Source organism: Electrophorus electricus, chromosome 3, assembly GCF_013358815.1.
Source record: "Electrophorus electricus isolate fEleEle1 chromosome 3, fEleEle1.pri, whole genome shotgun sequence".
Taxonomy (NCBI): domain Eukaryota; kingdom Metazoa; phylum Chordata; class Actinopteri; order Gymnotiformes; family Gymnotidae; genus Electrophorus; species Electrophorus electricus.
This window is the reverse complement of record NC_049537.1, coordinates 11,310,341-11,336,421: the sequence shown is the minus strand read 5'-3', so window position 1 is coordinate 11,336,421 and position 26,081 is coordinate 11,310,341. Positions and strand designations below refer to the sequence as shown.

The 26,081-nt window shown below is 40.4% G+C and overlaps 1 protein-coding gene across 2 annotated transcripts; it reads right to left on the bottom strand.

Moving 5' to 3' along the window:
• Nucleotides 1-2,486: 2,486 nt before the first annotated feature.
• On the bottom strand, nt 2,487-17,375 carry slc2a1b (solute carrier family 2 member 1b). 2 transcript variants are annotated; one of them, XM_027019195.2, is made up of 10 exons: nt 16,958-17,375; nt 9,678-9,773; nt 6,951-7,111; nt 6,544-6,784; nt 6,131-6,293; nt 5,758-5,945; nt 5,411-5,515; nt 5,191-5,292; nt 4,759-4,962; nt 2,487-4,607 (listed from the first exon to the last, which is right to left on the bottom strand). In XM_027019195.2, the coding sequence occupies exons 1-10, from the start codon at nt 16,970-16,972 to the stop codon at nt 4,416-4,418; spliced, it is 1,467 nt and encodes a 488-aa protein (XP_026874996.1). In that variant the 5' UTR covers nt 16,973-17,375; the 3' UTR covers nt 2,487-4,415. The 2 variants fall into 2 exon arrangements, with proteins under 2 accessions (XP_026874996.1, XP_026874997.1); XM_027019196.2 differs by lacking the exon at nt 16,958-17,375 and adding an exon at nt 15,965-16,030.
• Between the last annotated feature and the right edge of the window lie 8,706 nt (nt 17,376-26,081).

Genomic DNA, 26,081 nt, shown 5'->3' with positions numbered 1-26,081 from the left:
ACATGGGCAGTCAGATCATAAGATATCACTTCTGCCTATGTGCTCTCCAAAGCTCTCTTTGAAGTGACTTCACATCTATCCATAACCGCTTGGGTATCCACAGACACACAGTCGTTGCCCTGGTAACAGCAGCATGTTATTGACAATCAAATTTTGAGAAGTGGGCTCTTTTCCTCTGTGTGTGCCATGGATTATGTCCAAAATGTTCTTTCACTAAATCATGGGGGGGGGAAAAAATCACTGAAACACTGTAAGCTCTAATAGTCTCATGTAATTGTAGCATAATGCTTATAATCAGTTTGGCAAGCCCAATAGCAATGGTGCTAAAATAATGAAAACCCAGTATGGTTGAAGTTGGGTGTTTGTGAAATGTGTAGTTAAAGTCAAGTCCTGTAAATATTGTTACTAATAGAGCCTTAAGTGCAGGATACACTACATCTTAAAAAAACAGTTATTGAGATCACATAAAAAAAATTCTGTCTCCATCCTTTATAACTTTAATCAGTACAGTAACTGTATCTTACAAAGGTCTCAACAGACCACTGATAAAAACAGCTCTTATTTCATTTCACGTGGTTTATTGTTTTTGTATATTGATAATTCCATACAATATCCAAACCCTATGCACTGCACTGGCATTTCCAACATGGTCAGTTTCTCCGCTAAAACGTTGGCTTCTGAACTACCTTCCCTTGTATTTCTGAGGTGTTTGAAATTGGAGCACGACTTTCTGTACCGTCTCTAGCAGACAAGAACACTGAGCCGCTTCGAGCCTGTGGTCCTTCCGGTCAGCATTAGAGCTGATATCTCGCTTCCTTCTGATCTGCTATAGCGCCGCTCACCCACTGCTGCACTGATTAAATTTGATGTACATCGGTATGAAACACTAATTGCGGGGTTATCGAACTGTCCGATATTAAGAAGCTTTGTGATCAATGGAATTTGAGTGACAGAAGTTTAGATCAAATCTGAATCGGTTTAATAGACAGCTTCATTGAGGAGCTTCGTTTAAGTCTTTATTAGCCCCACCCCGCTATTTCTTATTCCATATTAGCATGCTATTTACATGGTACTTTATGCGATGTTGGGATCACGTTATACACAATTTCCTTGAATTAAGTTTCGTTTTTTAGTCTCTAGTAGATATAGTTTTATATGACTTTGATGGTTGATAACTTGATATATCTATGCTATTCCTATTTTAATTATAAAACCTTTTAATAAGGGTATAGTATTTAACAGTCAATTGCGTTTGCTCAGACTCTTTATTATGTTACCCATGTGTGCAGTCACCAAAGCAAACTCCTCATATGTGGAACACATACCTGGTGAAATAAAATGTATTTTGATTCTGAAAAAAAATACATCAATTGTGTAAAGGAGAAACATTCCACCAGTTCCTTCTTTCTTCGTTTTAGTAAATCATGTCACACGGTGACCGTTGTGTTGTAAATCTTATAGTTTGATGTTTTAACTGAATATGATTTCTATAAGAGCCACGGGTCTACCTGTATATAAAATCTCTTAAATCTACAATAAAATATTTGTTTATGTCGTTACAGAGATTACCTGCATTATTTCTCAGTACTTGGCCTACTAGTCAGGTTTATTTGTATTTGTATGACGATCTTGTTATAAGTCATCATACTGAAGTAGAACATATTGGTATACACGGACACCATGAGGACAAGCAAAGAACTGCAGGCCACCATCCCGATAAGCAAAGAACTAAACATTACCGATCCTGCCAAGATACGGCCATGCCGTAAATTCGGCTAACGATTTGTAAAGGTTTTACTGTTACACACCAGAACTTGTCTTCCTCTCTCCTCTAAATAAAGGCTTGTTGAGGGTTAATGTTGAATCAGGGGTCAGTGCGCCGAGCTGTAGCAACATGTCCCACACCTCCATATGTTCAGAATGCTCGGTACGTTATTAGTATTTAATTGACACATCCTAGTATCTTACAAAAAGAATCATTCCATAGCAAAATGCACTGAGAGGGGGATGACAATAACAAATAAAACAAAAATAATAAGCATTTTCTTTATTTACCACCACATATGTAGGTTTCTAAATCCCCATTTCACTAAAGTAAAAACTAAATAAATTAGACAAACTAATATATATACACAATATTATTTACCAGTAAACAAAAGAGATCTAATCCTACACCTACAGTATTGACCACTTTATGACAATGCATCTAAGAAAAAAAGGCAAGCGGGCATAACATGAAAACAAAAGACTGAAATGAACAATCAAACTACAAGGCTTTACAGATGTTTAGATTTCTTATTTACATATTTAACACTTTAAAATCAATAATGAGCTCACCTTTTTAATATATATATATATATATATATATATATATATATATATATATATATATATATATATATATATATATATATATATATATATATATTCATTCCATTTTGTTTCATGTGCAATAATACAATAATAAATTGTTTGTAATAAATGTGTTTTTACAGAGGCAAGCCGTAGGTATGGCAACAGGACATTGGTGGAAACACTCATACAACTGTACTAATACAGCCCTATACATGTGCAAGACAACAGAAGTAAAACAAGCTTACATATACAAACACGCTCAATGTATGCTCTCGAAAATCCCTGGAATGCTTTGGGGTGTTGGTGTGAAAATAATGGAACATGCCACCAACTATGCACCATTGATTACATAAATGCTATGAGACCCTGATACTGGCCTTGTGAGAACTAATAATGAATTCAGAACTCATTATGAGTCAGTCATTCTTATTCTTGCCTGAAATAATATACATCAAACTTTGGCTCATCACTAGGGTGGGAATGGGTGCACAGCCGAGAACAGCAAAACTAGATCAGTGCCACTTTCAATCTTTCTTTAGTAACAGGAATTTTCTTGCTTATTACCAAATTTGGCAATCCATGTTCTGCTGGTTATAATGAGGTCTGCATATAAAGTCAAAGTGTCACAAAGTAAGGACAAACCTGTAACAGCATGCTTTAGGCTGCAAATGCATGTAAAACACTCCAAAACTCCCTTTTAACGGAAACAAGATTACCAAATTCAATATCTGCATTCGTGCTGTCTTTAACAAGGCTTGGCTGAAATTATCCAGCTAGATTCTTTGAAGCTGCTGATGGGTCTCACACAACAGTGAGTCCCACTTTTGGTCCCTTTCTCACCTCAGGCCTGAAGCCTCAAGATGCAAAGCAAGGAATTTTCTTTCTACAGGTGTTCTAGAGCTGTTGTCGTGGAAATTTCTTTCTAGAAATCTACTTTGTTTTAGGGTTCTTATACCATGGATGATGCTGGTATGCTGGAAGTATGCTGGCTAAAATTTAGTTCCCCAATATTTAATCTTTATTCTGTAAATGTACTGAATCTTATTAGTCATTAGTGCTGAGCTGGTCTCCTAGTAATGCACTGATAGTAAAGTGTTAACCGTTTAAGTTCACTTGTAAATTTCTTGAATGACATACAGTATGCATCATGTACTGCTATATAGTGTAACTCAACATTATGTGGACATACATTATTTAAATAATTTATATATTTTTGTTGTCAGTTTCAGTGCAATTGAAAGAATTTTAGGCTAGTTTATGGAGACAGCAGTTAAAACATTATTTATCAGAATAGAACAGCATATTCAAAAATTATTATTGAAATAAACTTGTATTTATCCAGCAATGTATAAAAAACAAATTGTGAAATAAATAGAACTGCTAAATAGAAGTGCCAATGACATTTCTGAAGACTCCAGTCCTGGCTGGCTACAGCACTGCACACTTCTCCCTAATCTCTATACACCTACTCTTAGAAAGTCTTAGAGGAGGCTGAAGGGTGAAAGCTCGACTGCCTGCAGTGCTGTAGTTCTGGCCTTGACATGCCCATTCTCTGTGTAGGGAGGGCTGGAGATCACTACAAGATACAACAAGTCAGAATGTCTAACCACCAAAGTTAAAAGTACAGTTATAGTTACAGCTAATCTGTAATACGGGAATTCACTACATATTTTCAGTCGGTGAACTTGAATGAAAGCAGTTTAAGCCTTGATAACAGTATTCTGCTGGAGGCTTACCAGTCAACAGTCTCAGACAAGAACCAACTATGAAAATTAATTCATTCTAAACATAGACAAGTCAGGTAGCAAATTTAATGAAAAAGCAAAATGAAAATAATGTTTATGTACATATTAATCCAACTTTAAAACTCTAATCTCTTAAAAAAAATTAAGAAGAAGAAGAAGTTAAAATCCCATGTCCAAAAGTCCATGTATTAAAGGGGGCAGCAGATCAGGCCTGCACAGATGGGTGCAGAGAGGGAACCACATCTGTTCCATGGCCAATGCGCTTCTCTTTCAGTAGTTGTGTGAACAAGTGCGAGGGAATGAAGTAGGCGGGGCTCAGAGCTGTGAGTCTGCCCCCAGAGCATTGAGCTCTTCAGGTAGGGACTTCTCCACGTTTCGTTGGGCAAAGCCGGCAGAGATTTCATCGAACGTTCTGCCTTTCGTCTCGGGGACCTTGAAATAGGTGAAAATGAAGAAGCCCACCAACAGCACAGTGAAGATGATGAAGACATATGGGCCACAGACTGCCTGTTACAGCGAGAAAGGGGGGGGGGGGGGGAGAGAGAGAGAGAGAGAGAGAACTTGTGTGAGAGGGTCATCCAGTTCTTTCCTTATCTATCTGAATAAAAACATCATCAAAGGCTCATCAATGGACCAGATCAATGATAATGTGCCTCACCTCTACATACTGAAAGCACATCCCCACAATAAAGTTGGCTGTCCAGTTTGAGAAGCCAGCCACAGCAAAGGCAGATGGCCGGGGGCCCTGGCCGAACAGCTCAGCCACGATGAACCAAGGGATGGGACCCGGGCCAATTTCAAAGAATGCCACAAAGGCAAAAATAGCTATGATGCTCACATATGACATCCAGAGCAGCTGGTTCTATGAGAGGGGCAGAGGACAAAAACATCAATAAAAACACTAGATGGTACAGCATACATTATATCATACACCCATCAACATGTACACTGCACCCTGCCCCAAAACCCCACCCCAGCTCTCTCACCACACACACAGAGACACAACTGAATTTCACCAAAGGCGAAAAGAAAACCCCTACTGAGAAGCAGGTTGGAACATGCAAGTATGAATGTGTTTGTGTCAGCATACCAGCAGGGCTAGAGCTATTGTCATCAGGATGGCAGACACTGCCATTCCCAGCAGTCCCACTAAGTGCAGTGACCTGCGGCCGGCTCTCTCCACTAAAAACAGCTACAGGAGAGAAGGCAGAACAACAGTTACATCCATGACATGCACTTAACACAGATGCACATTTGCATTGCAATTTTTGCATTGCAATACACAGGCTTTATGCTTGCATGCAACTCACCGATACCACTGTGAACGCAGTGTTGATCACTCCAGCCCCAATAGTGGCATACACAGGCTGCTCCACGCCAGCCTTCTCAAAGATACTGGTGGAGTAGTAGAACACCTGCACAGATAACACCATCAGCCTAAATTGTTAATATAATGGCACCACTACAGTAACAATTACACAGCCAAACAGAAAATCTACATCCCATCAGGTTTCTCCTATGGGAACATTTTAAATTGAGCTTTCCTTTGGTGGTCTTAGCAGACTGTAGAACGGGCCATTTTTCACTCAACAGGAATTTAAATGTGTGCGTGTGCCTGTATGCTTCTGTGTGTGTGTGTGTGTGTGTGTGTACTTACAGCATTGATGCCAGACAGCTGCTGGGACAGCTGCAGTATGACGGCAATGATCAGAGGCTGGCGGTAGAGTGGGGAGCGGAACAACTCTACAATGGTCACTTTCTTCTCCTTCATCATCTGCCTGCTCTCCTCCTTCATCTCCTGCATGTCTGCGCTTACGTCTGAGGTGCCACGTAGCTTTTTCAATGCTACACACACACACACACACACACACACACACACACACACACACACACACACAAAGTGTTATCCTCTGAAACAATACCAGTGGAGAAGATTTGGTACTTGTATTACAAATATTCAATATAGTACAGTGGTTTTTTGGCTGATGTGTGTTGGAAGGTGTATATGAGTATGTATGCAAGTGTCTGACCTGCTTTAGCCTTGTCTTCCTCGTTGCAGTTGATGAGGAGGTAGCGTGGGCTCTTTGGACAGAAGGGCAGCAGAATGCACTGTATCAGTGCTGGGAAAAAGGTAAAGCTGAGCAGCCAGGGCCAAGCCGAAGCATTGCCCATGATCACGTCCAGGCCAAAAACCTGCAAACACACCAACCACTTCAGTCACGCCCCACACTCGGCTCTTCCAATAGACAACTCATGTCTATTTAAATAACTGTCACCATGAGCATCTGCTATGGAGAAGGTGATACTGCACCGTGTGTAAATTCCCACATTTGCTATTCTTCCATGCACCAGCTATGCCATTAGAATGCTTAAACACAAACAAGTGTAACGCGGGTGTTTGAACTTCAGCTCCAATGTGGCTACAGCAGTGTCTGGGGCGCACCTGTGCCACGAGGATGCCGATGACGATGCCCAGCTGATGTAGGGTGCCAAGGGCTCCTCGCAGGGCGGTGGGAGCCACCTCGCCCACATACAGTGGCACAAAGCCAGTTGAGAGGCCCGAGTAGAGCCCCACCACTAGACGTCCCATGATCAGCATCTCCCACGAGGCAGCCGCCTTAGAGAAGCCCATCAGGGCAGCCGAAATGAAGGCCAGCACATTAGCAAAGAGCATGGAGTTCCTCCTGTAGGCAGGCAGAGGAAGAGGAAGAGATTGGAAGTGCTGTTTTAGCTCTAACTATAATCTTGTGCAGGGTCATTAAATTGTGCAGTATACCAATTGTTCAAGACATCATACAATTCTAAATGCGTAAATAAGAGCCTGTGGGTTTCAGTGTATATTAAGTTTACCTTCCAAAGCGGTTGACAAAGAGCCCAACAGAGAAAGAGCCAAAGATCCCGCCCACTGAGAAGATGGCCACTGAAATAGACCACAGCGAGGTGAGAGAAGAGGGTGGGATGGGCTCCCCATTCCGGTCAAACCATGTCTCATTGTAGAAGCTCTCAATAATCTACAAAACACACACACACACACACATACACACACATACACACACATACACACACATACACACACATACACACACATACACACACCTCATGAAGTGTCTCAATTGTTTTTCCCAAAACAAACAAAAAAGCACAACATTTATACCTCCAAAATAATCACCCTTATCTAGGGGTGTGGTAAGTGTATTCCTGTAGCTCACCCTGTAGCATAGGTAGAGCATGACACAAACACCAAGGTCATGGGTTCCACCTTGGTGATTGGTTACGCACATGTACTGGGATAGTGAAAGAATATGTACACTGCATTTACTGATTGCTCTGAAGGTGATGATCTTATAAGAGTGGTCTAGCACTGAATAATTTATTGTCTACCTAATGAAGAGGTTGCTTAATACATTATGTAAATACTGATTATGTGTGCGAACAGCTCTGGGTATTGCCTTGAAATGGACATTCTGCTCCACCTGAATGCACTAGAAATATACAAATGCAATGGCTACATTGGTCCTGCAGATGGCGATAAACTCTGTGTTTTGTTGGTAAAGTGTTTGCCTTTGTGTTACTGAATAAAAACACAGCATAAGGGAAGTCACGTTACAATCCTGCTGCCCCAGTGCCATGCTAGTGTTGACAACTCAGCCCTACACAACGAGCAGAAACTCCCCGTAGAGAAATTTGAACCCTCCCTCTCACTCCCACACTTACTCTATACTGATACATCCCCAATCAATCATAGTACAAGTAAATGTAAAGTCCTGTAGCAGCAGCATGAAAGAACAGCCTGAAAGTAGTGTGGATACATATTTGCATGGCCTGGATAATAGTGGAATCGCAGTGTTGTGCTGTGTGCTTTGGGAGGCTTAGCAGGCCAACCTTTCAGATCAGGTTTCGGCATTTTGGAAGTTAATCAAGTTATCCTCTAAGGTAACCTACCTCTCTTTCACAATTCAAACTACTGTGCATGTCTACCTAGTGTCATGTGTCTCTGTCGGGGACATGTTCCCCAGCACACATTATACAGTGCACTCATAAAACATGACACTATGCAAACAGAACTAACAATGCACATAAGAATTACATCCATTTTTTCTAGTTTCAGGGGACCCATAGAAGGGTGTCTGCTCAGTTTTTTTGCAACAGGAGGACCAAAGAGGTGTCAATAACAGTAAACCAGGACATGTGAAGATTACAAAACCAGAACAAATCCAGAGATGGCCAAAAAAGATTATAATTTCAACACATTTTACAGGATCTCATTTTGAAAGGCGGTTAAAATCTAAGAAACAGTTGAGAGATATACATTTAGCAAAAATGAAAACATGAAAATATACCATTATGTTTTTGATTTGCCTGTGGCTCAGTAGTAGTCGTCATAGTAAATATTTAACTCTGCTTGTGGCTTTTCTCTTGTTACGTTTCTGTGCATGTGTGCACGTGTGTTGAGAAGGTTGTGTATGTATGTTTGTTGGAAGGTGCAGCGTAATTGGAGTCATTGGAGGTTCTGTGTAAAATGAAATTTTGAGAGACACACTCACAAAGGCAGATGTGAGTATCCATTCAGTCCTTCTCCCTGCTCTCCTTCCCAGAACAAAACCAGTGTAACTCTCACTCGGCAACGTCACCACGAGTAAAGCCATGGCGAAAACTGTGTGCACGTGTGGATAACTTACAGTAGGTCCATTATATCAGTGCTAGCAGGGCCTCATTCAGGCATAAACAGCCCTCTTGTCCACTGCCCCCCTTGCTTCCTCTAAAGACTAACAAACTACACCATTCCAAGGTTAGCGGGTCGCTTCTGTGTGTCCCAGTGGAACAGCAACTACACTGCTGAACAGATCTCACACTAAATGCCATGTCTACCTCTGTTTAAATCTTTTAGATGCAGAACTCTAGCAAGAAACTAAAGTTGATCAAGCAAAATGCTGTAATATCTGCCCTATATTTACTTCTTACTGGTGACATGAAGCAAGCACAATAAGAGGACAAGAGGAAAAGAGTGCCCTTGTAGATAGGAAAGGGTAAAACATACTAAGGAAATGCCTTAGTATACTGGAGCTGCTTTGCTACAGCAGTGTTCTGCAGTCGTGAGGGGTTGGTCGAGGGGTTGGTCGAGGGGTTGGTCAGTGATAGGTTTGATAAGTCTGTCCATAATCACCACACCTCTGCATGACTAAACTTGGTTTGCTGGAGTTTAATAGGCCCATTACAATGCTATTTGACACCAGGAACACACAGTCCTGGCTAGCTTGAAACGGGAACACTAATGCTTCTTTAACAGACCCTTTGACTAATTAAAAAAAAAAAAAGCATAACCACCTATAACAGTCATACGAGTGCTACATTTCCTTGTAGCATGTGTGTTTGTGTAGAATGTGTCCCTTCACATATGTGATTGGATATGTACTGTCCTCTTGTACAGTCCTGCATAAAGGCAAAAATGCTATATATTAAAATTCTCTCTCCTTCATCCTGTTCTGGGGATCAGCATTACATGACTGTACATGTGCTCTTTGGAAAAAGGTGTGTGTGTAAGTGTGCGTGTTGGGGGGGGATGTACTTAATGCTCACCTTCTGGGGTGCATTGATGACACCTGTGTTGTAACCAAACTGCAGTGAGCCAATCACAGCTGTTCCCACAGCCAGCATCAGCTGGAAGGTCAGTTTCTGCAGGGAGCAATAAAAAAAAAAAAAAAAAAAAAAAGAGAAGGCATTTAACAATTTAACAATGCTAAATGAAATCTTCAATATACTATTCACATTGAAGATACAATTTATATTGCTCAAATTATAAAAGCAACAACAACAACAACAACAACAAAAATGCATTACCCATATTATTTTTATTTTTTCTCCATTTCTCTCTTTCAAAAGGCTGTTTCATTACTCAGGAAAAAAAATGTATTCTACCCATTTAGGGCGAAAATCGGGCAATACACAAAAATCTTTGAACTTTGACATTTAAAACAGACATGCTTTCAATACATCACTCACAGCCAACAAGCATGTTCCTAGACTGAGTAAATACTGTATGACGGGTGAAATCTGATCTAGTTCTAATAAAACATGCCTTTCTTTCCAAACAGATAAAAAACAGACATTAAAACGTTAAGGAAATGCTGGTATAGCTATCCTGACTGCCTCTTCCTAATTCCAGATTTAAAACCAAACAAGTGTAATTCAATCACTATTGCCTGGTCTCTGTAAAATGGACACAATAGCCTGGCAGGTTAAGATGGACACAATATACTATAGACACTGCTGCTTGCCAAGCATGGAAGGTGAAATCGGGGCCTTGTTATAACATAGAAGAAAGCGCTTACTGAACAAGTATTCTCCCTCACCCAATCTCCTTCTCATGGCTGATCACAATAATGAATGAACACAGGCAGAATACTTCAGCTGCACCCATCTTAGTTTAACCAAGAGTCATCCTCTCACACAAATTTCCAAGAACATTTTGATTCTGTGAATTAGCTATATAATAGATCAGCCATATTAAAAAGATAAATTCTATAAACAACAACAAAAAACCAAACTGTAGCTTATTTTCGGTTATTTCATTTTGTTTAAAAAAAAAAAAGGGTTTGTACTGTCTCAGAATATTGTAAAGCAATGTGGTGTGTTGTACAATCAGTAGAGGTACTGGAGGAGTTGTCACTAATCCAATGGAGTGGTTAAAAGGGTACTGATATTAGATTTGCTCTTCAGAGACAAGGCCAGGCACTTGTAGAACAGCTGTGACATGACCCATGGTATATTTTAAGTTTTTCAAATTTTCAAATCTAATTTGAAAGGCTAATTAGAATGTCTTTGGACATCTTTTCTCCCACTCCTAATGGGGGGAAGGAATTGTGTCTGGCCAGTGCAGTCATTGTCTGGACTCCTGTTATTATAAAGGACATTTGACAAGTGGAATTGCATAGGGTACTGTGGTTCAGAGATTCTTCCAAATGCCAGGAACCTAAACAACCATAAGAATACACTGGAGCATTTAACCTCAGTAAGGGGAATTAAATCCCAGTGCAGCTTGAAACCTGTAGCCCAAAGGTAGAGTAACAACAATGCAACCTCAAGGGGTTGGGATTGCTGGCCCAAGTCTAAAACAGGGCAAAAGAAAATGCCACCCAATGCAGCCCAATACTAAGGCTTGGGAGACAAAAACACTAGCATTAGAACATGATAAGATGAAGATGAACTAACAATTACATAAATACAGGTAAACTGCTTCCAGATTTCTGAACACAGGTTAGAAACCATTGTGTTACTGAAGACTACCACACAGGTATAACACTGGCCCTATAATGCCTCCATTCCATTAGCAGAATAGGTGGGGCCCAAATATAGTAGTTTTCTATTGTTTACAGACTGAACATGCAGTAACTTTACAATGCATACAGGTTGACCATTAACCTCAAATTCACAATGATTTTTGATGTTGAAGTCATACAGTTAACATGGCACAACCCAACAAACATTGTGTGTTTAGGATAACAAAAAGTACTGGTATTCACTTGTGTCTGTAAACAAATACATGATGTTAAAAACGCAAGCTTCTTTTCAAAAAATATCTTGTTCACCAGATGAGGTGCTGTTAAAATCCAAGTGTTACTGGTTTATTTACATAAGGTACCACAGAGTTCATATGATCACTTAAACAGGCAGCTTCACCTACACTTTGGCTCGCTGAGAGAACTCATACACAGAGTGTGTGTTGAAGAGCTACATTAAAGGGCTGTCTGTAAGGGTTTATCAGTGGGATTGGCTCTCTGTAGCTGATGTGCTGTGTCTATATCAGAGGAATTGTAAACAGACTTTTCAGTCTAGTCATTTTCCCTAGACAATTATGTCTCTACAAAAGAGAGTGTACTCTAAATACTGGTTGTCTTTTTCCAAAACACAACCTCATAGTGGAATCATACATCTCATACTCCAACATAAAACACCCCCATATACTTATAAAATTCAGCATTGAGTGGCAAAAGAGGTCACAGGAAATACACACACCCATTGGTGGCTGTCAACCAGTATTGCTGCATGTTTGTAGAGGTGCTAAAGGTGATGCAGTCCATGACTAGGTGGTTTAACCAGCTCCACTAGGATGTAGTCACACAGAAACACAGATTCTGTTCTCTTAAAGAAACATTCTTTCAATTAAACAAATGTACAAGAAAGGAAAAAAAAAACTTGTAACAAATTGTTACCACTTCCATATAAAAAGGCCTGGCATTTGTATTTACAAAGCTGAATTCTTAGTATAAAAAATCTGAAATGAACAAATAAACAAAGGCCAACTTTGCTTAAAAATTAACTACATCCTTCCCGTTTTCCTGAACGATTTAAGCAGGAAGAAAGAAACATTTCATGGGAGGTAGGGGTGGGTGGGTGGGTGTGAGTGTGAGTGTGAGTGTGAGTGTGAGTGTGAGTGTGTGTCTTTAAGAGAGATTTGGACATAGAGAATTCTAAATATGGACAGGTCAGTTCTCCTCTTGTGTAAGAGGGGTGTGTTCATTTTCATCTACAAAATTCCTATGTCACATCTAAACATTACCAGAAGGTCATCTCCCACAAAAAGAAACATTAAACACACGTGGAGACTTGCAAGCCCAGAGTTTTGAATATCACATGCACACAGAGTTGGAAAGGAGTACAGAACATACCAGCCTATGACCCCCACATTCTCCAACAGAGTCAGACTAACACACACACAAACACACACAGTGTGCAAAACACCACACACATATAACATTCCAAGTGTAGTGAGCAATTGTGTGGAATGCGATAACGCTTCACATCATGGCAGTGCCCTCCAATCCCCATTCCCCCCCTGTCCCCATCTACCCTACTGTGGTGTTACTGTAAAGTTTCACATTTGTCAGATGAAAAAAGAAACTGATGGTGATGCAGTCACACAAGCCTTTACCGGTAGCAGGAATGTGGTTTACAGTAGACAACTGCAAATTCCTAAGAAACTTGGGGGATGGAAAGGGATCATGCTTTCTGGCCAATAGGCAGTGTGCTTTCTCAAATAACAGGTAAGAATAAGGCAGAAAGTGTTGAACGCATTACCAAAACTATGCTATTACCAAATTTGTGTATGTATTCATTTTTTTTAAATATGACAAAACCAAGTTTATTAGCTTTATCACAATGTGGTCTGATCTCATATGGAAGCTGTATAAAGGTAACACTCAATTAAAATAATAAGCCTCTTAAAAGTCCAGTCTTATTGTTCTACTTTGGCAAGCCTGGCCACACTTTCCCCTGAGGAAAAGACATGAAACAGTTCATACTATTGGACAAGCGCAATACCATGAATCCAAACAAGTATGCAAATGAACCCCTACTCTTCCAGGAATTGCATGTGTTGGGCTGAGTCAAAGTGATGTAGCACTCGCCTACTCTGTCACACTTAATTTAAGACAAGAATACAAAAATTCTGTTTGAGCACACCTCTCAGTTTTTGAGTTACTGCAAGTTGAGCTTACACCAGCATTCACTTTAACAATCACTCATCCTGTACATAAATCAAACATACTAGCACTCAAAATAAAAGCCTCTATCTTGTAATTTGCTGTTGACTGACATTGGCTGCATGGCAAATTTGCAAAAGTAAAAGTCCTTAGGTTTAATTGACCATTCTCAGTTTAAGTAAACAGGGGCTATACTACGAATAGGCCACATCCTTCTTATTTCATCATTGCTCCGGCATAAATTTACTTATACCAGGTCATATGATACAGTCGACATGGAAACGCTCAATGTTCATACACAGAGGACGCAAGAAGTAATAAGCAGTGTTGACACTTGGTTGGTGACGCAGAGCTGTTCTATACAAGGACAAGGAATGCTACCTGCCCAAGGTATGCATTTGCGTACAAGGACAAAGGACAGACTGCAATTTAGACTAATGAGAATTCAATTTAAAAATGTATTCTCATGTTGGAATACAGGTTAGCATCCAGATAGAAACACCCTCTGCCTGATTTGCCACCAGTAAATATGATTTAATCTATTTAACAACGAATGCATTAAAGTTCTATATTTCAGTGCAAGTTACCTACTACATTTATCAAGAAGAAAGTGAATATTATAACATTAAATACCTTGAATTGCTACCATGTACATGTATGCAGCTGACAATGTGGGCCTGAATATGGTGTGTTGGAATAGTTACAATTTCAATACCTCTTTTATTCTTATAGCAGATCCATTCAATTTCATGAACAAGCTAGACAAGTGGAGGCAAAAGACATTTTCTAAAATAAATATGAACAAAAAACTTAATATCTGCTTCCTAATTCATTCTAGTCCAAGTTATGAATGGTTAATTACTAAAAATGACAATTATACAAAATATAAGATGTACTAATTCCAGCTACATGAGTGGAGAAAAGGTACAGGCTGTTAAACACTGAGACGGAAAGTATTGAACACAAAGGAGAGGATGTGTGTACCACTAAGGGACATCGCTTAGCGGCAGTGTTGAGCCTTCCACACTCAGGGGGCAAAGTGGCCTAGCACAGAGTATCATGTGAGCTCTCTTCCCATACCTACTCTGTCCTCCATCTCTGGCACACTCTGAGTCTGACACCACAGTTGGCACGTCCTCCATCCCCAATCTCGCCTCTCTCCAGACACAGCAGACACCCTAGGAGCCCTGCCTGCCTAGTGGGTGCCAGATTTTCTTGAAGAGCGGAATGCTTTTTACCACGTTTATACCAATGATACCTTATTTCCATACAGCAGAGCTTACATCAAAGAACCATGTCCATGGCTTGGATCATGCCCATTTTAGCTGCCTTAAATGACAGCTTGTCTTTCCTGAAAAACATTACACAAGTAGCCTAATGTTCCGTGTCCACTTTTTCAAGCAAATGCATTAATGTAATACCTAATTGGATTAAATGGAACAGCTTAATCCTGAAATATTAACTTGTGTTCATTATGGTGAACTGGCCTGGCAGTAGTGTTGATGTGCATGCGTGAAGCACGGTCATGCAGGAGTGAAGGAAAAAACCCATAGCGGCAGAAATGGAATTACGCCTACAAAGCCAGTTCTCTAAGAAATAAAATGTCTGACTGTTTCATCAAGTCATACATCAGGCTTTCTGGCTTTTGTTGAAAGTTAACTCATCTTGAGGTGAGGGCCCCAAACTAATGACGTTGTGCCCACATTAAGAGAGACCATAAGAGCACCCCATACATACAACCTATATTCATTAAAGAAAAAAGAAAACACCTGCAAACCCTCAAGTGCTTCTGATGCTACACAGTGTCACTTGGTACATCATGGTGCATCTACTGTTTAAAATAACAAAGAGGCCTATCCAACCCAAGGAGCACTTCCCCCACCCACAGGAGGTAATCAGGAGGCAACTTGGCAGTGTGATCTTACAGCCAGGCACATGTGTGCACAATTTGGAGGTATTAAGCTATTGCTGGATTGTGCTTTGAGCAGTTAGTGACAACTCCAGCATGAGCAAAAAGACTGGCTGGTTCGATCGGAAGATAATGGGCCTGTGACCCCAGTGGCTGAGCTGTAATCCCCTGCCTGGACAGGCTGTTCTCCCCGAGGACACTTCCATTTTTCCCAGCACGTCCACCAGCAAGCCTCCTGTCGAGATCAGTGTTTTAACAAGGCTAATATAGAGCTATCTTTATATGGGTAAAGCACAATTTAGATCTGAAGCCATAACTGAGGAAGAGGAGAGTCCAAATGTAAATATGTTCTCAACAAAGCACCCATCACATCTTGAATTAATTCCAAATAACTGAAAATATTAAAAGTTTCTTTATGACACGGTCATCCTCTATGAAAACTATATGCTCGTTCTAAGAAGAGACAACTAACTTACCAGTAAGGAAGTTCCACTTACCAGTGGAACGATACCATGGTTAGGTTAGCCATATCGCCATATCAAACGTGTTGCTAGTCACGTATGAGGCTGATGTAATCCAGCCTGTCAATGTATGGTAATTCTAGTGATCTTTCGTAAGGGCAATCATCCGTATGGTAATTTAATTCATCGATTTAAGGGAACGGTATTAATATACATTCATTTTCTCTATTCATATGTGAAAATACGATCTACACTTTTAATTAATATGAGGCTAAATGTAAAACTCATTTTCACACATATTATTCTCCTGATATAAACTGTATTTGAATCATTCCTATATAAATATTGGGCAATCGCATGGCCCAGACGCCCACACACAAAACCTATTTCTTTAGACTTTATGAAAAGACTGAGTTAGCACGCGCTTGGTTTTAAACGGTCAGTCTAAAAGGTTTGCAACTACAACACTGCACTGAATACAAGAGAGCCATGAGATAAGCATCTAGCATCAACACGACCTCACCGTCACCTAAAGGTAAGTGAATAGACCAGTTTATTGAATAACTTTAAACTGATGGCAGATCTTGGGTCGAATTTATTTCAATTAAAGAGTTGAAGAATAGCGGCTGCATGCCTATTAACAATAATCCCCTCAAGCGCTTGTCAACTAACCAGACTTTCCAAAAATGCCCCAAAGCTATAAGTCAAGTATTAATGCCATTATCCATGTACAAAATAAATGTTACCTGCTTTAAACCAACTTTAGGTAGCCTAGCTAACTAACCTAGCAGTAGCTGTACAAAATGCTATAAAAGCAGTAGCCCGCTAGCACAGAATATCTTAAATTCACTTAGACACTCTAAACTCTAAGTTACATTACATACACAGCGACACAGCTGGTTTTACGTTATTTTCCCCAGCACCCTAACAAACTAGTTAAATTTGTTAACTAATTAGCTAATAAGTAAATAAACGTTTCATGTCCTGGTTAACAACATTTGTTTTTACCTTGTCTGCTTCCATGGAGTGTCTGGAGGCAGCTAACGATGTGATGTCGCCGTCTTCAACAGATCGGTCTAGAAGTCTCAGCCGATATTGTTCGAGCTAAGTCTGGAGCTAAATGTTCAGCTACACAATAATTCCAAAAACACCTGCTTACCTTTTCTTCTAGTGTAAAGTATATACTTAAACGCTAAAAGACTCAACTAAATGCCCTTAAACATTTTCTTTCTTGAATTTCTGAGTAATTCTAATGGGGGGAAATCTATGTTTAGTTTTTCCTCCCTTATGTTCTGTTCTTCTTCTTTCTTTCTTTCTTTCTTTCTTTCTTTCTTTCTTTTCTTGTCGCCGTATCTCTTTGCCTTATGATGAAGTTCCGAAGTATTTCTCGACCGAGATTTAAATATGCATCTAGCTAAGGGGACCGGCCGGCTAACTTAAATATCCAATGTATTTTTCTTTTGCTGACGCAAGAGTTTAGAGCCGCCCCATTAGGAGGTGTGTTTAATGCGGAATTGATCAAATGAGGTGGGCTTTTTTGTATTTTTGTATTTCCTGGAAACCGAAAAGCTAACTGCGCTTTTTCAAGCACACAAAAACTTAAATCTTTGCTGTAGATGTATTATGTTTATCTAGCTTTTTCTACAGATCATCACATAGGAACCAAAAAAATCGTAGCTATCCATAAATTAGCAGTACAGTCAAAATAACTATTAATAAGCCTTATATGCTACTTTACTATGAATTGATCTACGTCGATAAATGAAATAGCATACTTAGGTCTACAATATCAGCTAAATTCGCCTTCGTATTCAAAATTCCTTGCGCGTGATGTGACTTCCTTCATTCCTACACTCTTCAGACAGACGTGAGCTGCGCTTGAGAAGTAGATGGGAGCAGCGCTTTTCCCGTTTTGATTCAGCGTGTGGGTGAATGAATTTGTGGAAGGCAATCATAAAAAAGAAATTAAATAATAACTAGTAAAATAATGTATTTGCACAGTTAGAATAAATAAAAACAAACTTATTAAAAAAAATCAAGTATGTAAAAATTACAAAACAAAGTCAAAAACAGAATTCTGGGTGTAACTATTGTTTCCCCAAATCAACTTTTGTAAAGAGCAATCATTTAGTATTTTGTATACTATCAAAAGGATACCTACAATCCACTGGTAGAACTTTTGGGGCTCTGGTTTGGACCAACATGCTGAATAAAAGGTTAAACAGTTCGACTGGTTTGAAGTCATGAGATCCTGGCAGTTACATCTTGCCTTGTGGTGATTCTTCAGTAATCTTTAAAATCACTGAAAAAATTAACTACACTTGTTTGGCGACTTCTGTGGGAGAGCTTTTGAAAGTTGTTTGCTTTCAACCTAAATAACTCATTTAAAAAAAATTACACGTTCATAGAGCAATACTTTATTTTTAGCTCAAGTAGCTTTCTGCAAGTTACAGGCCTTAGCAAAAGTGATAATGGACATCTTATAAGCATCGTGGAAAAGGATATGCTCCAAAAGGGAGGAATAGGCCCAAATTTGCATGAAAAAGAATAGTATGGATAATTAACCCCCAAGAGCTCCAGATTTACTGCAATTACCTTCGTTCACTTGAGTATTAAACTGAATTTTATGTCTATGACACTACATTATTTAAAAGAAACTGAGTTCCTAAACAGCGTATGTCTGGTACTGTCTGGTTGTGTCACAGGATGAGAAAGGAGTAGGAGCAGGAAGATGACTAGTAATTAATTATAACGCAAACTCTTTTGTTTCAGGTGCCGGAGAAGCATCCGCCAAACAGATGCAGACAAAACAATCAGTTCAGTCTAGCAGGAAATGGGGGTGCTATTGTACAGTGATCGTATAGACGAAGACACGAAGAAAAATACGACAGAACACGTCCACTCAGACCCTCTTTGTCTTTGCAGGTTCCTCTAAAACCAGAATAAAAACAAAAGCAAACATTTCTTGGACAATACACATTCTGAAGTCGGTATGTAGTATTGTATACTAAATCAAACGCTTTAAGCGCCGATGCCAAACCGCTCACCTTTGTCCTCTGGGAAAATGCGAATGGAGTAAAACCCGCTATGGAGATATGTTGTGTAAGATGAAATTGAAAGTAAAATGAAATTAATAACACAACAGAACACGTATCATGTCATTTTCATTAAAGACCCCATCATACATCACTTTGTTACATATTACAAATTCAGTGAGCTCACCCCCTGCGTGAAGACATTTACAATCCTTGCGTTCCAATACATATTTTATATGACGCAGGATCTACAAATATAAATTATAGCGCATTTAGTTATGAGCGGTAGATTACTCTAACGTGCCCTTTTGAACAATCGCTGACAATAAACTGATATGTGACATTGTACTTGGGAACCAGCAGGATAGTGTTCATTTAATTTTATCCTCCTCAAATGCAATTCAGCATCAAAAAATGAAATCTTCTGTAATATGCCTGTAATGGTGCACCTTTTTTCCTTAGCTCCTTGACAGTACCTGGATTCCTACCACAGGTCCTTAAGCAGTCAAACGTCCACTAAGTTAATTCATCAACGTGCCCAAACCAATCAGCCTAATGCACGTTCATGGGCTTACGGACTCCAGCACGTACCCAATTACCTAAGCAGTCATCACTGGCCCTAGTGCACGTCAGGGCTCCTCTGTCCTGCGTCAGTCAGATTCGACACAGTGTAGGTGAAGGCACACTGCAAAGTACTTCTTACGTCTTATAGTTTACAAATGCAATTTTTTTTTGTAATTGACTGTTTACATTGGTGAAGGCAGTGAAACACTGGTGGTGTTGGTGCAACTTATGAATTTGCTCAGAGCGTCAAAAATTACTATAGGCAAAATGGAAGATCTGACGAATATTTTTATTGAAAGGATTGGTGTTAATGAGGTTTAAACCACTCCAATTGCAATTTTAAATTGAAACCCAACACAAAAATCACAAACGGCTACTCCAAAAGAGTGCAATAATACCATTGAAATTTAGAGGAAATCTTGGATGGGGAATTGATGATATAAATAATCATGTACTGAATGGCTTGTTTGCTCCTTAAGTGTCTATCGCACAGGTAATAATTCCAAGTAATTCATCCACTTGATATTTGTTCTGGCTGCAGTACTTTGTTTATTGTCATTGAGATGCTCTTTGGAATCTTTAAGCTTGCTTAATTCATAAAAACTCTTCATAGACAACAAAAGTTTGGGGTTTTTTGGGTTTTTTTTTTTTTTGTATAGGGCTCCTGAAGGTGGAGCATGGTGCCAGTAATACCAAGGTCATGGGTTTGGGTCCCAGGGAGCACACATACTGTGTCTGCCAAATAATGTGGAATGTACAGACTGTGCCATACAGACAGCTCTTGCAGCTGTGGATTTAGGTACTTATTCCTCTGGGGTTCCAAGAGACTCAAACTTATAGTGACTTTTCCAATGTCAGAAGATAGAAAATTTGTCAGTCTTACTCCATCAGTAGAGAAATAATCACCTTGAGTCTAGTGAGTGGTCTTCCTCCAGTTACACTAGCACTTCCACTTGGTTTTATGGAAAACCTAATAACTTCAAAGTCACTTTGTCATAGGAAGTACGTCAATAGTCCTGTCTGTAATATTTGTTTGTGTATTCAGCTTCTGAGGTCAAAACCCCTTAGCTCTTGAGTAGAACATGGGAAAGGGAAGTATATTTATTTGTTTAATTTAAAGTTGATAAGAAAAGACTGTTATATAATTGATATTGTATTAAGATTAATCTTTTTTTTAATTACATCTCCCCTACAAAAGATCATTAGAACTTTCAATAATGAGAATCTAAATATATTATGTGTATAAGTTATAATCATTATGCAATGGTCAGTTATGTTGCAAGCAAATTCTTTTAAATGGATATGTGCAAGTATCTCTTTGAACATAGCTCCCAGGTTAAATTTAATTTCAATTTTGATCCATATTTAATTTAAAATACTCACACTCACTTACAAAGCCCTAAATAACCTTGATCATTCATACATGTCTGATCTTCTCCTTCTCGCACACAGATGTTCCACAGTAAGCCGGACTGTTTACCGTTCCTTCCTCCAGTTTACACGTCTGTGGTGATCGTGCTTTTTCTAGATGTGCTCCTCCACTCTGGAACTCTCTTCCCCCTCTGGTCCAACAACCTGCAACTCTCCCTGTATTCAAATCTAACCTTAAAATATATCTTTTTTTCCCTTACCTATAATACTTCTCAAAGATAAACTTCCCAAAGATAAACATGGTGATTTATAGTGATCTGGATGCTGTGACACAAGTGGCTCAGAGAAAGCAAGAGGTGGGATTGCAGGGAAGCACATTTTATTATCCATAGATAATAAAGAACTGAAGAGCTAAATAAACAAAACACACAAAGTAATCCTTTGGTTGAAGGCAGCGCAGCAATGTTCACTAGTGATGCTGAGGAATAGTCAGCAAATGGGAAGCACTGTTTTCATGTACCTGTGGGTTTAAATAGACACACAATTAGCGAGGACAGGTGCGTATAATCAATACTCCAAGGATTGGGAAGTGGAGTGGACATCTTCTTCCTGCTGACAGACTGGCCTCCCATCACAGATGCGCTTAGCCTTAGGCCTATGATAGCCCTCAACTAAATAGCAAATACATTGAAACTCGTTTGCCTCGTTTGCATAATAAATGTAACTAACACCCATTTCATCTATTTATTTGAGTTAGGCCTTTTTTGTTTTAAATTTATAAACAAATTTCTAAATGTTACGCCATAGTCGTGATTCAGCCAAAGAACCAAAAATCACATTTTACAACCACTCTTGCATTCACATACTCCATTTAGTAGTAATCATCTGCACCTGTCCTCCATTTTATTACTCCTATTTAAGTCCCACAGGTGCCCATTTCCAGTGCTTTGCATTCAAGCCTCTACAGACATCTGTTGAGTCTGCCACTCTGCTGTTTACAGTATTTTTCTTTTTTTGGACTTTTCATTAAAAACAGTTCTCTGTTGCTTTCAGTTGTGTTTTGCTCTGTGTCTGCAACATGTCACAAAATGCAAAGCCTGGAGAAGACAGCACAGCAATTGAGGCATCCTTGGTGGAGGTTGTTAGCCTCCAAGGCAGAGTACTTGGATGACAGCATCAAATGCCAACTGACCAAGAACTGGAAATTCACCAGCTCCATATCAGCATGATTAGCTGGATGGAGGATCTCCTAGCAAACTCCTCTGCAAGAGAATCCCTGACTTACAACATTGCCACTATCAAGATATACAGTGGGGATTCAGAGGGTGGTCAGATTTTTTTAGTACAGTGTGGACTATATTTCACCTATCAGCCCTTTATGTCGAATTAAGACAAGTCATGCCATTTATCATCAGCCAGCTCACAGGGAGAGACCTGGGGCATGTGCTGGTGACCACCACTCAACACTAAGGCATGACTACCCTGCCTTCGTTAGACAGATGAAACCTGGCTCTCACCATCCAAGGCAGGTTAGTCCCTGTGGAAGAGCCCTGCTGCTTCTCAAGCAATGGTACCGCTCAGTAGCTGAGTATGCCTTAGAGTTCTGCAGTATGGCATCCGCCACCCAGTAGAAAAAAGAGGCATCTGTGTACCTGTTTGTGCAGAACCTGAGGAGAGCCTTCTAGGCATAACTCATCTGCATGGAGGAGAAGAATACTCTGAATGAGATCATTGAACACGGCACCCTTTTTGACCACCTCCTGGAAAAGAAACACCTCTCCCTTCAGTGCAATTCACCTCCACACACATCTGCCCCAACATCACACGAGACCTTGCCTCAGGCTGAACCCATGGAGCTGGCAAGCACTCGCCTGTCACCCAAGGCGAGGAGGCTAAGCTCCCAGCTGCACCTGTGCCTCTACTATGGAAGTGGCAACCATGAGCTCCCTAACTGCCTGCTTTGTCCTACTGCTGTAGAGAACAATACCCCCAGTCATAGGATGTGCAGTAATCCTTCTGCTGTCTTGTCATTTTCTCTGTTGTCTATGGTTATGTGCAAGGGATGCTCTCTCTCTCTCAGCCCTAGTAGACTCTGACCTCATGGACTCTAGTGGCCATAGTGGCAGGGAATATGGTGGACCTCTAAGCCATTCACACTGGAGGTGGATGCTTCTGATATAGGAGTGGGAGTAGTATGCTCTCAACGCTTTGAGACTAGGCCCCAACTTAAGATGGCTTACTACTTAAAGAAACTCTCACCAACATAGAGGAACTATAGTATAGATGAGAGAGAGCTCTTAGCAGTCAAATTGGCCTTAGAGAACTGGCTGGATGGTGCTCTGCACCTCATTGTAGTCATTACTGTTACAAAAACCTGCAGTATCTACAGACAGGCTACAGGCAGGCTACATGGTCATGAACTGGGACCTTGATTGGGCCATAGCCCAGTCTTCAATATCCTAGCCACTGGCTATATGTCCCTCTCCAGTGCTACTCCCCTCATCATGAGCGCCCTCACCTTCCTGGGGACTGGACAGCCCAGCTTGACATGCACCAGACAACTGCTCACAGCCCGCTACTATATATGCAGTGGGATGTGGCCAAACATGTGTGTGATATGTGCCAAAAGCAAAATCCCATGCTCTCTGCCCACTGGCAATCTGCTCCTGCTGCCCAGTCTGGAGAGGCCCTGATTTGTAACCTATCTCACGTTTTCACAAGGTAATACCACTGTTCTCTGCTTGGTCGACCTCTTTTCCAAGATCATGCATTTTAGCCCACTCCCAGCTCTCCAGACAGCCCTAGAGACAGACATGCTCCTGTGGCAGCATTTGTTCTGCCAATTCTGCCTGCCGAAAGATATTGTCTATGACAGAGGGGTGCAGTTCATCCCGGGTATGGAGGGAATTTCTAGACACATTCAATGTGACAGTGAGCCTAAGATCTTGGTACCATCTTCAGGCGACTTGGCAAGTTCCTTCAACTGTGACTTCACAATCACTCCACAATTGACAATCACCCATTTATTAGTAATCACCTGCATCTGTCCCTCATTTCACTCCTCTTATTTAACCTGCTGTAGTCGATAACTTATTTCACCTACTTGCGTATCAGTTCCGTTTCGACCGCATTACTAGTCCACCTGCTTTTCCCCATCCTACTCCCGTCCCTAGGTCTGCCCTGACTCCTGTGCCAGCCCAGGGTTTGGTGTTGGATCCCCTATGTGCCCTGGGCCCTGCCACTAAGCCTGGCAGTAATCCTGTCCCTGGACCTGTCTCTTCGTTGCTTACTCCATGTGTTTCCCCATCTGCTTCCAGTCCGGTCTTGTCGTCCCTAGCTCCTCCTTTTGGCTCTGTCTCTGCCTCTTATAGCCCTTTGGTTCCTGCTCTCTGTCTAACCTGAACTCATGTCTGTTCCTGTGTCTAGTCTGGTTCCTGTGCCAGCTCCTTGTCTTGCCCATTCTGTTTCCGTCAGTGCTTCGTCCAAGTCCTGTGTTTCGTTTTTTGCACACCCGGTGTTGCGCGCTTTGGTAGGGGGTTCTGTCAGGAATGGCTGCCCTCCTAGCGTCCCTATTTCCGTGGTTTCCCGGTCGTGTCTGTTTTCCTTTGCATCCCTGCTCTGTTCCTTGGTTTTGTTTTTGCCGCACCTAGTCTGCTCCTTCGTTCCGGTCCGTGTTTTGTTTCTCCCTGTTCCTATGTTCACCTGAGTCGGTTTACTGCCTAATTGTCCTGGTTATTTGTACCTTGTGTTTTGTCTTCTAGGTTGTTGGTTATTTTGGTAAGTCTGGTCTGTCTGTTGTGTCAGTATTATGCTTTTATTATTATTGTCATCACCCTTGGCTTGTCATTTGCCTCGTTCATGTGTTACCTTACCTCTGCATTTTCCCCTTTGCCTCAGTTGATTTTGCCTTCCATGATTGTTTCCCTCATTTAATGAACCACCTCCCTGCACATGCATTCTGCCTCTTGCCTTGTCCTAAGGGAAATTGTTACAGTCAGCATCAATGTTTCTGTTAAACACTGTATTTAATGGTTAATGGATTAAATCAACCAACTTTTATTTCATTTTAATTATTTATTTTATTTCAGTTCTATCTAATTTTTTAAATTCTTCACTTTCATCTGCATCCCCATGGTTTATAGAGGTTAGATTTATTGGCCCTTAAGCTCAAGCACCATGTGAGTGCAAAGAAACTCGAAAATAACTAATCTCTAGTTAATGAAACACTGCAAAAATGATATACCAGGAGTGACTACATGTAATTTATGCTCACTGACATGCCTTTCATATATTGGTCATCTTTCTAGCAATACAAAGCTCTATATGACATAAGCTGTCGATGACATCCTCTACTTCAATGCCATTGCCTTTTTCGTGTACTGTCAGAACCATCTTTACCTGCAGCTTCCATTTGTCAAAAATAAAAGTAGAAAAGTATCCACTCTAGCATTCCCAGTATTGTACTGCAACTGTGTTTTTGACTGTAAAAGTCGAAAAGTTAGTAATTCAGACAGAGTCCAATAGCTAACCTTAAATGAAAAAAAGTTTCTCATCATCTCACCTTTGGGCCCATCTGAAACTTTTGCCAGTACACTTTTTCAGAACCTGCTATGCAAGGTACTACCACTGAATAACACTGCAGTTGTTGTTGATTACTTTAATTGCTTCTTAGGTAAACTGGGCTCCAAATATAGTTCTGCATTTCCTTCTTTTTACATTCCACAGAATGAATTATTTCTGGCAGTGAAACTGTTAGGTTATGACAAGCTGAGCTTCATTTCCAGTATTGTGGACAATAGCTGTCAATCTATGTGGATAACACATTATTATGCAGTTTAAAAATTCCCTGCAGGTAGATACGTTTTTGCTGTTCACAAAAGAGTTATTTAGAATTGAGCGTTTGGTGGTTCACTTACTAAATTGATTGCTATGAAGCAGAATGGACCTCAGTTCAGGACCCCAACTGGTTTGCTTATAAAGGCCGCCTTTCACACCTTTTTCACCAAATTGAGATGAACTGCCTGAGTCTAGCTACACAAGCTTAGCCCATTTGGCACTGTTGTTCAGACACATGCTTTATGGGTGACCAAGGCCATACAGTGAATTCATCTTTGTAGCTGTCCCCAGTGACATCCAGCCAGCTAGCAGCCTTGTAGGGTCTG